General features: G+C 38.9%; 1 protein-coding gene across 6 annotated transcripts in view; it reads left to right on the plus strand.

The window, feature by feature from the left end:
* Positions 1-12,450, plus strand: part of TMCC1 (transmembrane and coiled-coil domain family 1) — a 251,085-nt gene that overhangs the window by 121,543 nt on the left and 117,092 nt on the right. Inside the window, exon 1 of one of the 6 annotated variants that reach the window (XM_034996437.1) lies at positions 4,658-4,808. The exons of the other annotated variants lie outside the window; for them this stretch is intronic. Within the exon in view, the coding sequence (XP_034852328.1) occupies positions 4,764-4,808 (45 nt within the window). The 5' untranslated portion in view covers positions 4,658-4,763. Of the gene's footprint in view, positions 1-4,657; positions 4,809-12,450 lie in introns of those variants that run through there. 6 annotated transcript variants of the gene reach the window in all.

Raw genomic sequence — 12,450 nt, forward strand, 5'->3', positions numbered from 1 at the left:
TTTAAGATAGATTATTCCAGTAAAATACTATACCCTCTTACTGTACTTTTGAATGGTAATGATTCTCATAAGTTCAAAAATTAAAAATTTACCTAACTGTGGAGGTGCCTGGGTGGCACAGTTCATTAAGTGTCTCACTCTTGGTTTTGTCTCAGGTTGTGATCTCCGGGTCCTGAGATCAAGCCCCACCTCCTTGCCCCTCCCACTTGTCCTCTCTCTCTCTCTCAAAAAACCCCACCCCCCCCTTTTTTTTTAATTACCTGTGAAATCTTGCTTCCAAATGTGTCTTTTCGACTGGTTTATATCCCTGCCACCTTAGATAACCAGTTTCTTATTTATCCTTCCACTGTTTGTTTATGCATATGTAAGAAAATGTGAACATATGTTTCCTGGCCCTTCTAAAATGAAAGATAAATGCTGTACAGTTTGTTCTAAGATAACTTGGACTTTAATTTTCCAGATATGGATCTAAATAGTTATTTCAGTTTGGGGTTCACATTTATTTTTAACATTTTCATGGGAGGCTTAAGTTCTTTAGGATAGGTATAGCAACACAGAATGTACTCTCCATATCAAAGATAATTAAAATAACAGCAAATTAATGATGACTTGATTCTTTTTCAGTTCATACCACGTTTCTTTCCTACTTGGTTTGAATGCTCTCTCTTGCTATATTAAAATTTTTCAGGGGTGCCTGGGTGACTCAGTCGGTTAAGCATCTACCTTCGGCTCAGGTCATGATCCCAGGGTCCTGGGATCGAGTTCCCCATCAGGTTCCTTGCTCAGCGGGGAGCCTGCTTCTCTCTCTGCTGATTCCCCTGCTTGTCCTCTCTCGCTCATGTGTGTGCTCTCTCTCTCAAATAAGTAAAATCTTAAAAAAAATTTTTCTTTTCATTTGGTAAAAAACATAGGATATAAGAATCATACCAGTAGGGGTGCTTGGGGTGGCTCAGTTGTTACGCGTCTGCCTTCGGCTCAGGTCATGATCCCAGAGTCCTGGGATTGAGTACCCTGCACTGGGCTCCCTGCTCAGTGGGAAGCCTGCTTCTCCCTCTCCCACTCCACCTGCTTGTGTTCCCTCTCTTGCTGTCTTTCTCTTGTCAAATAAATAAATAAAATCTTAAAAAAAAAAAAAAAAAAAGAATCATACTAGTGTATCTTGGGTTGGCCTGTGAAGAGATTAATGGCTAAGAAATAGGACTTGTGGGTTTTTCCCCCCAGTCCTCCCACTGATTTGTTGAAATCACTTGATCCAGACTTGTAGAGCACTTGAAAATATGATTATCTAAAAATATTATTCTTTCTCTTCCTACATTTGGTAGTGTCCTATTATTTGTTACCAGTTTTGTATTAGCATAAGAAACTTAAGATTTAGGGAGGGATTGATCATAATTTGAGTTCATAATAAAAACTTTTTTTCTTTTTCTTTTATTATGTTAGTCACCATACAGTACATCATTAGTTTTTGATGTAGTGTTCCATGACTCATTGTTTGCATATAACACCCAGTGCTCCATGCAATACGTGCCCTCCTTAATACCCATCACTGGGCTAACCCATCCCCCCACTCCCCTCCCCTCTAAAACCCACAGTCTATGGTCTCTCATGGTTCGTCTCCCCTTCTGATTTGCCCCCCTTCATTTTTCCCTTCCTTCTCCTAATGTCCTCCATGCTATTCCTTATGTTCCACAAATAAGTGAAACCATATAATAATTGACTTTCTCTGCTTGACTTATTTCACTTAGCATAATCTCCTCCAGTCCCATCCATGCTGATGTAAAAGTTGGGTATTCATCCTTTCTGATGGCTGAGTAATATTCCATTGTATATATGGACCACATCTTCTTTATCCATTCATCTGTTGAAGGGCATCTCGGCTCTTTCCACAGTTTGGCTATTGCAGACATTGCCGCTATGAGCATTGGGGTGCATATGGCTTTTTTTTTCCACTACATCTGTACTTTTGGGGTAAATACCCAGTAGTGCAATTGCTGGGTCATAGGGTAGCTCTCTTTGTAATAAAAACTTTTTTTCAAAAGTAGTTTCTTTTGAAAAAAAATTTCTTTGAGAGAGTGGGCATGTGGGAGGGGTGAGGGAGGGGCAGAGGGAGAGGGAGAGAGATTCCCAAGTAGACTCCATGCACCTGACACTGGGATTGATCTCACGATTCTGAGATCATGACTTGAGCCGAAATCAAGAGTTGGATGCTTAACTGACTAAGCCACCCAGATACCCCGTCTTTTGAATTTCTGTCTGATTTCTTTTGGGTTTATGACTTGGTATATGTGCTGCTGAAGTGAGCACTGGGTTTATGACTTGGGATAACATATATGACTTACTTAATTTTTCTGTGAATGTATTCTTATCAATAAAAGGAAGAGGGATCTTTCACTTCCATCTTAATTAGGGTCTTTTAAAGGTATTTGGAAGGCTAAAGTGGAAAATTTTATTTAGATTATACCGCAGTTTTTAAAAAAGTATTTTGAACCCTTTTAATGTTAAGTACTATATGGGTACAGTGAAGTATTATATGTAATTTAAAACCTCAGAGGGGGCGCCTGGGTGGCTCAGTTGTTAAGCGTCTGCCTTCGGCTCAGGTCATGATCCCAGGGTCCTGGGATCGAGCCCTGCATCGGGCTCCCTGCTCAGTGGGAAGCCTGCTTCTCCCTCTCCCACTCCCCCTGCTTGTGTTCCCTCTCTCGCTGTGTCTCTCTCTCTGTCAAATAAATAAAAATCTTAAAAAAAAAAACAAACCTCAAATACATGTAGGCAAGGGAGTCTCTGCTGGATGAATACTTTCAAGTCATGGAAATGTGTGCAACATCTTTTTTTTTTTTTTTTTAATTTTTATTTATTTATGTGACACAGAGAGAGACACAGCGAGAGAGGGAACACAAGCAGGGGCAGTGGGAGAGGGAGAAGCAGGCTTCCCGACGAGCAGGGAGCCTGATGCGGGGCTCAATCCCAGGACCCTGAGGTCATGACCTGAGCCGAAGGCAGTCGCTTAACCAACTGAGCCACCCAGGTGCCCCAGTGTGCAACATCTTTTTTTTTTTTTTCAAAGATTTTATTTATTTATTTGAGAGAGAGAGTGAGAGAGCACAAGAGGGAGGAGCGGGAGAGGGAGAAGCAGACTCCCTGCTGAGCAGGTAGCCCGATGCGGGACTCCATCCCTGGACTCCAGGATCATGACCTGAGCCGAAGGCAGTCACTTAACCAACTGAGCCACCCAGGCGCCCTGTGCAACATCTTTTTATGCTGTTTTTATTTTATCTCCATTACTTCAGAGATCAACTGGCTTCATACTTGGAAATACAATGTTTGGTGTTTGTATTTAGCCAGAAGTTAAGTGTTAATTAACTTTAAGTTAATTAATCCACTTTTAGGAGGCTTAAATTAGGGAGTGGTGTCATCAGCATTGAAGGATTGTTCTGGTGTATTACAATACCAAAATAGGAAGACTGATAACTGCTCTTCTGTTAATGAAATGAGACCCTTAGTAGTACTACTTCTGTGTATTATGGATGTGGTGGGAATAGGTAAGGAATAGAGAATGGCTTTCTTTCTCAGATATATTGGCAATAATAGTCTAAAATAGGAAACTAATTTAGTAATATGTGTATGGTAACAAATATTTTTGTGATACTGATGCCAGTTTAAATTTTAAAAATTACAGTAAGTTATAGACTGTAGATCTGAGAAAGTGGAATATGCCACCAACAGAAGATAGTTAACCTCCTTGGAAGTGTGTTGCTTTTTTTGTTTCATAAGTATGCAACTACTCTCATTTGGTGTTGATTTGAATGTTATCTTCCTGAGAGAGATGGATATAGTAAATGACTCAGAGGGTTCTTTGAGGTAGAAATATGTTTACCAAAGGCTGTTTTGAAGATCAGTGAGCTGATACACTTCAAAGTGCTTTGAAAACTGTAAAGTACTGTATTAATTTAAGAATTTAAGGTGATGGTATTTTCATTATTCTGTTATTCCATAAGTTTTTTGTTTTTTTGTTTTTTAAAGTAGGCTCCACGCTGGGTGTGGAGCCCAACACAGGGCTTGAACTCACGACCCTGAGATCAAGACCTGAGCTGAGACCAAGAGTCAGATGCTTAACCGACTGAGCCACCCAGGTGCCCCATAAGTATTTTTTTAAGTTTTATTTGTTTTTAAGTAATCTCTACACCCAGCATGGGGCTTGAATTCATGACCCCGAGATCAGGAGTCGCATGTTTCTCTGACTGAGCCAGCCAGATGCCCTATTCCATAAGTATTTTTGAAAAGAAGTGATTGTTCTTTAAAACTGTAATTTAAAATACACACATATACCCACCTCCCCCCTCCCCCGCCTTTTATATGTATGGAGGCCATCTTTGGTTGGTAGCAATGATTGCATCTGGAAAGAAGACCTGGGACACTGGGGTTGAGGGTGGGAGGTAGACTTGCTTTTAAAAACTATTTACCACATACATAACTTTCTAAAATAATAGCTCTAGTCAAATATGTTAAAAGTTCATAGGAAACAACATAGGGTTGCTGGAGGGGAGGGAGGGGGTAGAGGGATGGGGTAACTGGGTGATGGACATTAAGGAGGGCACGTGATATAATGAGCACTGGGTATTATATAAGACTGATAAATTATAGATCTGTACCTCTGAAACCAATTATACATTATATGTTAATTTCTAAAAATTTAAAATAAAATATAATCATTTAAAAAAAGAAAACTGTCTTTAATAGGAGGAACTTGACCACAAGGAGGGAGTATGGAAACAAGAAGCACTACTCTGTTTTGCTTCCTATATCATGAGGTACCTCACATGCCAAAGTAAACAAATGGAAAACTAAAAAATAAACACCAAATGAACAACCACAACAAAAAAGTTCAAATGTAGAAGTGAATTTCAGGCTCATTATTTTTCAGTGAAAACCATTGCTGATAGTTTACTTAAAGATTAATGGTTGAAAGATGGTATTCTTCTGGGCTACTGGTACTTTCTCCCAACCATCCAGCTATTATTCACAGATTGAAGATAACCTTTGTGTGTAAAACATAAGTTTGCAGTATAGAATCACTAAACTTTTAAGAATTTTTTTTTAAGATTTTATTTATTTATTTGACAGAGAGACACAGCGAGAGAGGGAACACAAGCAGAGGGAGTGGGAGAGGGAGAAGCAGGCTTCCCGCTGAGCAGGGAGCCAGATGTGGGGCTCGATCCCAGGACCCCAGGGTCATGACCTGAGCCAAAGGCAGACACTTAACAACTGAGCCACCCAGGCGCCCCCCTTTTAAGAATTCTTTAAATGAACCTGTTTAGGCTAAGCATTCTTTAAATGAAGCTGTTTAGGCTAAGTTAATCATAGTATTCTGAAAGCCTGTTTTAGGAATGTTGTATAAAGTCAGGAACACATTTTACTTGTTTTATCTGTATATAGAAGATGCATGTGATACTTAATATTATGAAATATTCTGATTTGTTCTTAATCATTTTGGCTTACATGAGAAAATGAAAAGAAAAATTGGCTCTTTTGGGGTTAGTTAGAACTTAGCCTCTGCTTTATACATGGACCTGTAACAGAATCCTATTGCAAAACACGATTAAAAGGAAGACAAGGCAAACAGACTTGGCCTGTGGTAACACAGGAAATTTCCATTAAATTTCAGTTTGTTCTATCAAGCGTTTTTATAAGAAGATCACTTTGTCTTTACTGAAAATTTTAATATCTATTATTTTTAGGGAGTTCTAATATAAACATCCTTTCAAAATCTAATCTGAGAGTTAGTTTATATTTTTATGGGGAAATTTAACCAAGGTAATGGGGTTCCAGCCTAAATGGCTTAATTTCTGTGGAGTGAACAGAGAGGTAAATCTGGAAAACTATCTTTGAGATAATATATGTGGATCATTTAATATTATTGCTTAGTATGTGGAATTTTAACTGCAGACTCTTATTATACTTGTCTAATATTCTTTCCCTGCCTTTGAATTATTTGAAGATATACAATGAAATCATACAAACAACACCCATTCTCTTTTTGGTATAGAGTATGTTTGTGTTGAGACTTAGAAAACTAGCCACAGATGTTGGTCTCAGCAGATTCCCTTCGGACAGAATTGGAAATCTGACCCATTCTACTCAGTAGCTAGTGGTGAATGATTGTTTTGAGTCTTATGAAATGATGTTATTTATCACTGTATTCGATAACACCCAACCATTAGGACTTTAAAGAAATTTTAGAGCATATAATACACATTCTATATATATTCTAACTTGAAAAGAACTTGGAACACAGTAAGCAGAGATAGTAAGTTGTATATAAAGATGAACATCGGGATGCCTGGGTGACTCGGTTGGTTAAGCGTCTGCCTTCAGCTCAGGTCATGATTCCAGGGTCCTAGGATCGAGTCCTGCATTGGGCTCCCTGCACAGCGGGGAATCTGCTTCTCCCTCTCCCTCTGCCTGCCGCTCCCCCTGCTTGTGGGCTCTGTCTGACAAATAAATAAAATCTTAAAAAAAAAAAAAGATGAACATCTACTTCATTTCTTACTAATTTCCTTTACACATGATACTCTAGCTGCACCCCTTCTTTGCTATTTTTCAAATGTACTGCAGTTCTGCCTCTGTTCCTGTGCATTTATTCTTCCTTCTGCCTATAAAGCTGTCCATCCAAATACAGGTGGTTCAGCTTATGATTTTTCAGTTTTTTTTTTTTAAGATTTTATTTTATTTATTCATGAGAGACGAGAGAGAGAGAGAGAGGCAGAGGGAGAAGCAGGCTCCCCACTGAGCAGGGAGCCCGATGCGGAGCTCGATCCCAGGACCCTGGGATCATGACCTGAGCCGAAGGCAGACGCTTAACCATCTGAGCCCCCCAGGCGCCCTGATTTTTCAGTTTTATGATGGTGTGAAAGCCATATGCATTCAGTACAAATTGTACTTGGAATTTTGAAGTTAGGTCTTTTCCATGGCTAGCCATACGCAGTATGACACTTTTGTGATGCTGAGTAGTGGCAGCAGCTGTAGCTCCCACTCAGTCACACAATCACAAGAGTAAACAACTCATACAACTATTCTGTACCCATACAACCATTCTGTTTTTCACTTCCAGTATAGTATCCAGTAAATTACATGAGCTCTGCAGTACTTTATTATCAAATGGGCTTTGTGTTAGATGATTTTGCCCAACTCTAGGCTAATGTAAGCATTCAGAGCACAGTTAAGGTAGGCTAAGCTAAGCTATGTGTGGTAGGTCAGGTGTATTAAATGCATTTTTGACTTAAAGTATCTTCAACTTAAAATGCATTTATTGGGATGTAACTCAGTCATAAGTCAAGATCTGTATCTGTATGGTTTGCTCTTGTAATCTTTGAGGTCACAGCTCAGAGGTCACCTTTTCAGCAAGGTTTTGACTGTTTTCTTTAAAATAGCAAAACTACTTCTTAACACACACACCTTTCCCCCACCTCTCCTTATCTTCCTCTTCAGTTTCTTTTCTTTTTTCCCCTCCAGTGTACTTAGTATCATCTGATACATTATATATTTTTCTTACTTTTGTGTGCCCCCCGCCCAGTGTAAACCTTATGATAAGGATGGTTGTCTCTTTTGTTCCCTTCTACGTGCAGGAACATAGAATCGTATCTGGTATCTGATAAGTGCTAAATAAGTATTCATTTCATGAATGAAGTTAAGTATAAAGAACAGTGTTAAAAAAAAAAAAAAAAGAATGGTAAGTCTCCTTGTCTATTTTCTTCCATCTCTTCCCATTCTGCTACCACCATGCCCATCTCAGGGTACTTCTACTCCAGCCTCCCTTCTGCTGCAGAATAATCTCATGTCTGATAAGACTTGCCATGTAATAGACACCAAATAAATATTTGTTGAATATATGCTAATACTATCTTCCCCAGATATCAGACAAATCTAAAAGTCAGAAATGGCGATAAACTGGCAACCTGCTCTGTTCTTGAATTACAGGTATTCATATTTTTAAATTCATCTTTTTGATGAATTGCCTATTCTGGTCTCTCCTACCATCATCTTTCGTCTGTATTATTGCATTAACCTCCTAACTAGTACTCCAGCATCTATGCTTGCCCCATTAGAGTTTATCACAAGAGACAGAGTGATACTAATAAAACTTAAGCCAGATGATGGCATTCCTAAGATCAAAACTTCAATGTCTTCCTTTCTCATTCACCCTGTGTCGTCTACACAGTCTGTCTGTCCATTAACTCTGACATCATATTCTATTCTCCCCTTTGCTCATTCCACTCTAGACATACTGGTCCTCTTGCTGTTGCTGAAACATACCAAGCATACTCCTCCTTCAGAACCTTTGCAATGTACTTTATCCTCTGCTTGGGATGCTCTTCCTCCAGATAGCTACATCATTTGCTTATTGCTTTCACATCTTTCCTTAAAAGTTATCTTCTCAGATCATCTCAGTGAGACCTTCCCTGAGCACTCTAAAATTACCATATCCCCTTGTTTTATTTTTTCCCCTAGCATTTATTACCTTCTAATATACTATATCATTTACTAATTTATTTTGTCTGTCTTTTTCTTTCCTGCCCCCTCAAGAATGTAAACCTTGGAGGGATTTGTCTGTTTTGTTTATTAATGTATCCTTTGCACCTAGAATACAGTAGATGGCTAGTTTCTATTTATTGAATACATGAATGAAACACTTTTTTGAAAAAAAAAAAATTGGGAGAAAAGAAAAGAGCCATCCTGAATTAAAAACAATATTCCATGGAATGTTGTATTTTATTATCAAACAGAAATCTTAGTGTTTAACTTTTTTGAAGTGATTTTGTCATTTCCCTTGTATGCAACCAAAAACAAAACATAAGTCTTTATTTTTAGCTTTTTTGTAATAAAACCCTAGAGATTTCTTCTTGCCAACAAGAAAAATTCAAGTTAGGGGTGCCTGGCTGGGTCTGTCGGTGGAGTGTGCAACTCTTGATCCCAAGAGTTTTGAGTTTGAGCCCCACGTGAAGTGTAGAGATTTCTTAAAAATAAAATCTAAAAAATCCAAGTTATTCACACCTCGTATTCAGTTTGATCCTACAAAATAAATCAGTCAAATATTATTGTCCTACTTTGTAGATATGTAAGATTTCAGTGTTTCTTAAAACTCTTCAGTAGACATTAACAAAGAAGTATTTCTTGTTTTGGTAGTAAATGCCAAATTCCTAAGTAGCTTAAATTCTAGTTGGGAAGACAAAGCTTGAAAGAAGAGAAAATCTGTTTATTGTGTCCAAGTGTTTCCTATATACTAGTGCTCTGAGAGCTTAACAAGGGAAAGGTACGCTAGGAGAGCTCGAAGGAGATGGGCTTTGAAAGACAGTTGGGTAGGGGCACCTGAGTGGCTCAGTCGTTAAGCGTCTGCCTAAGCATCAGCTCAGGTCATGATCCCAGGGTCCTGGGATCGAGCCCCACATCGGGCTCCCTGCTAGGCAGGAAGCCTGCTTCTCCGTCTCCCACTTCCCCTGCTTGTGTTCCCTCTCTTGCTGTGTCTCTCTCTGTCAAATAAATAAATAAAATCTTAAAAAAAAAAAAAAAGACAGTTGGGCAGTGAACCAGTGAGAGGAGAGGGAACAACAAATCAGTCCAAGGATTATTGTCTGTTTTCTTCTCTGCAGTATCCCTCAAACCTGGAAGTCTCTCCCATAGTTTGTTTGTTTATTGAAGGAATGAATGTGATAATGAGAGCATAGTGCTCTACATAATTAGTGAAAACTGCTTGGCCAACAGATTTAGCAAAGAAAATGTATGAAGACATTTTATGAAGCCAAGTCTGGAGGGTTTAGATGCCAGGATACAGATTTGAGACTGGTTTGGTTAAGTGTTAATAATCTAGACCACGTTCTTAAGTAGAAGGAAACCCATGATGTAAATAGTATGCTAAGAAATTCTGTCTAGGGTAATAGCTCCTTAACAATAGAACTTTCTGTGGGAATGGGATTCTATCTGTGCTGTCCAGTATAATAGTCACTAGCCGCTTGTGTATGTTACGTACTTGAACTGCATCTATTGTGAATTAGGAACTGAATTTTAAATTTAACTAATTTTTTAATTTAAATAGCCACCTGTAGTTAGTGGTTACCATATTGAACAGTCAAGAGAATACTGAATAGTTTGGAGAGTGAACAGACTAGGATTGAGAGAACAAGTAGTAGGCTTTTAGAGTAATCCGGGCATGAATGATGAAATTTAAAAAGGGAGAATATGCATTGTTTAGAAGAAAGATCAACAGAATTTAATGAAACTGAGAAGAAAGAAGGAGGACCCAGATTTTAAGCCAAGACACTGGGTAATGAGGAATTTAATTGTTAAGAAAATAGGAGATTTCAGGGCACCTGGGTGGCTCAGTCGTTAAGCAGCTGCCTTCGGCTCAGGTCATGATCCCAGGGTCCTGGGATCAAGCCCCGCCTCGGGCTCCCTGCTCAGCGGGAAGACTGCTTCTCCCTCTCCTACTCCCCCTGCTTGTGTTCCCTCTCTTGCTGTGTCTCTCTCTGTCAAAGAAATAAAATCTTTATTAAAAAAAAAAAGAAAATAGATTTGGGTCAAGCTGATTGGTGGTTTGTTGGTTTGGGTGCAAGTTCGAGTGTGTATATTATGTCTTTGGTGAAGATTGAATGGCTAAGTGGAGAGATTTTGCATTTAGAAATAGAGAATTTGGCGTTGGATAATGGTCATGATGTTAGAGTTTAGAGGTAAAGTCATGAGTGGAATCTGAGTCTGAGTTTTGAGCAGATAATAAAGGAGTGAAGGTGGTGATAAGTGTCAAATGCCGAAGAGAAATTAAAGTGAAGATTGACTGAACTTAGTCATACAACTATAGATTTAGTAGAGGAAGACATCCAAGAGATTGTCATCTAATCCATTCATTTTACAAGTGAGGAAAGTGATGTTCAGTGATGTGAAATAAAATGTTTAAATATACAGAGCTTGTAAATGTCAAAGTTGAGGGCTTGAACCTAAGTTCTCTGCTGACCCTTTCAGTTTACTGCTTTTCTCATTATGTTGGCAAAACAAAATCCTACTGAGAAATTTCAGTAGAGTGTGATGGAAGTTAGATAACAGTAATAAGAAAGTAGAATATGGATGGAGAAATGGAATTAGTAAGTGTGGGCAGCTTCTTTGAGAAACCTGGCAGTGAAAAAGGGATTGAAATGATACGCAATTGAAAGAGGCAGTGAACTCAGACCAAAGTTTTATTTTGGTTCCAGAAGTATTGTTGAATAAATTCTGGCATGACAGGCAAGGGATAAAGTGCCAAAGTGGTATTATCTTCCTCTTACTGCTGCTTAGGGAGATGAAGTAATTGACTTGTAGGATATATCATCTTTGGTGCCAGAAATAATCCTTAGATCTACCGAAACTATTAAGTGATCAAACCTCCTTTTTCCAAAAAGAATCCTACCTTACTGCATGCACATTGTTCTGTTTTGGTTCAAGATGTAGATTGTTGGTGTGGTTGGCATTTTACTTGGAAAGATAGGACTTCGTCGTATTTCCTGTTCTCAGGCCGTTTGATGTGCTAAGACCTAAAAGGAATTCAGAGAGTCCAATCTTCAGCATGAAGACTTTGAGTATGTTCTTTTTGTAATTTAATTACCCAACCACCATTGTTTGAGGATATTTGCCATGATACTAAAGAACCAACTATGGAAAGTTATATGTGCCATAATGTGTTAATTATCTCAAAGCTGGGTGGTTTCAAGGGGAGAGGTTTCCCTGATTCTCCCCCCCACCACCAAAAATGTACCACAAATGATACCTTTTTACATCTTTAAAATACGATACCAGGGCGCCTGGGTGGCTCAGTCGGTTAAACGACTGCCTTCGGCTCAGGTCATGATCCTGGAGTCCCTGGATCGAGTCCCGCATCGGGCTCCCTGCTCAGCGGGGAGTCTGCTTCTCACTCTGACCCTCCCCCCTCTCATGTGCTTGCTCTCTCTCATTCTCTCTCTCAAATAAAATAAATAAAATCTTTAAATAAATAAATAAATAAAATAGGATACCATATTGGAAAGAGAATTTTTAGTGAAATGATGAGAATACATCCTGGAGAATGAGAAAGAATTTAAGATTGTTAAGGACTGACCCTAGGGGCACCTGGGTGGCTCAGTTGGTTAAGCATCTGACTCTTGATTTCAGCTCAGGTAATGATCTCAGGGTCTTGAGATTGAGCCCCACGTTGGGCTCCACGCTTGAGCTTCACTCTCTCCTCTCCCCCTGCTCTTCCACCCCCACCACTTGCATGTGCATGCTCTGTCTCTACCTCTTTAAAAAAAAGATTGTTAAGGACCCGAAGATTGTTTTACGTTATGGTTGTTTTACAGAAAAAATTATCTCAAGAGACTTCCTTGGCTTTAGCCCTATGTGGAAAATGAAGTTAAAATATAAGAGATTTTTAGATTTTTAAATTTTGCAGTGATGTCT

Source organism: Mirounga leonina, unplaced genomic scaffold (genome assembly GCF_011800145.1).
Source record: "Mirounga leonina isolate KUSES-001 unplaced genomic scaffold, KU_Mleo_1.0 Mir_94, whole genome shotgun sequence".
NCBI classification, from domain to species: domain Eukaryota; kingdom Metazoa; phylum Chordata; class Mammalia; order Carnivora; family Phocidae; genus Mirounga; species Mirounga leonina.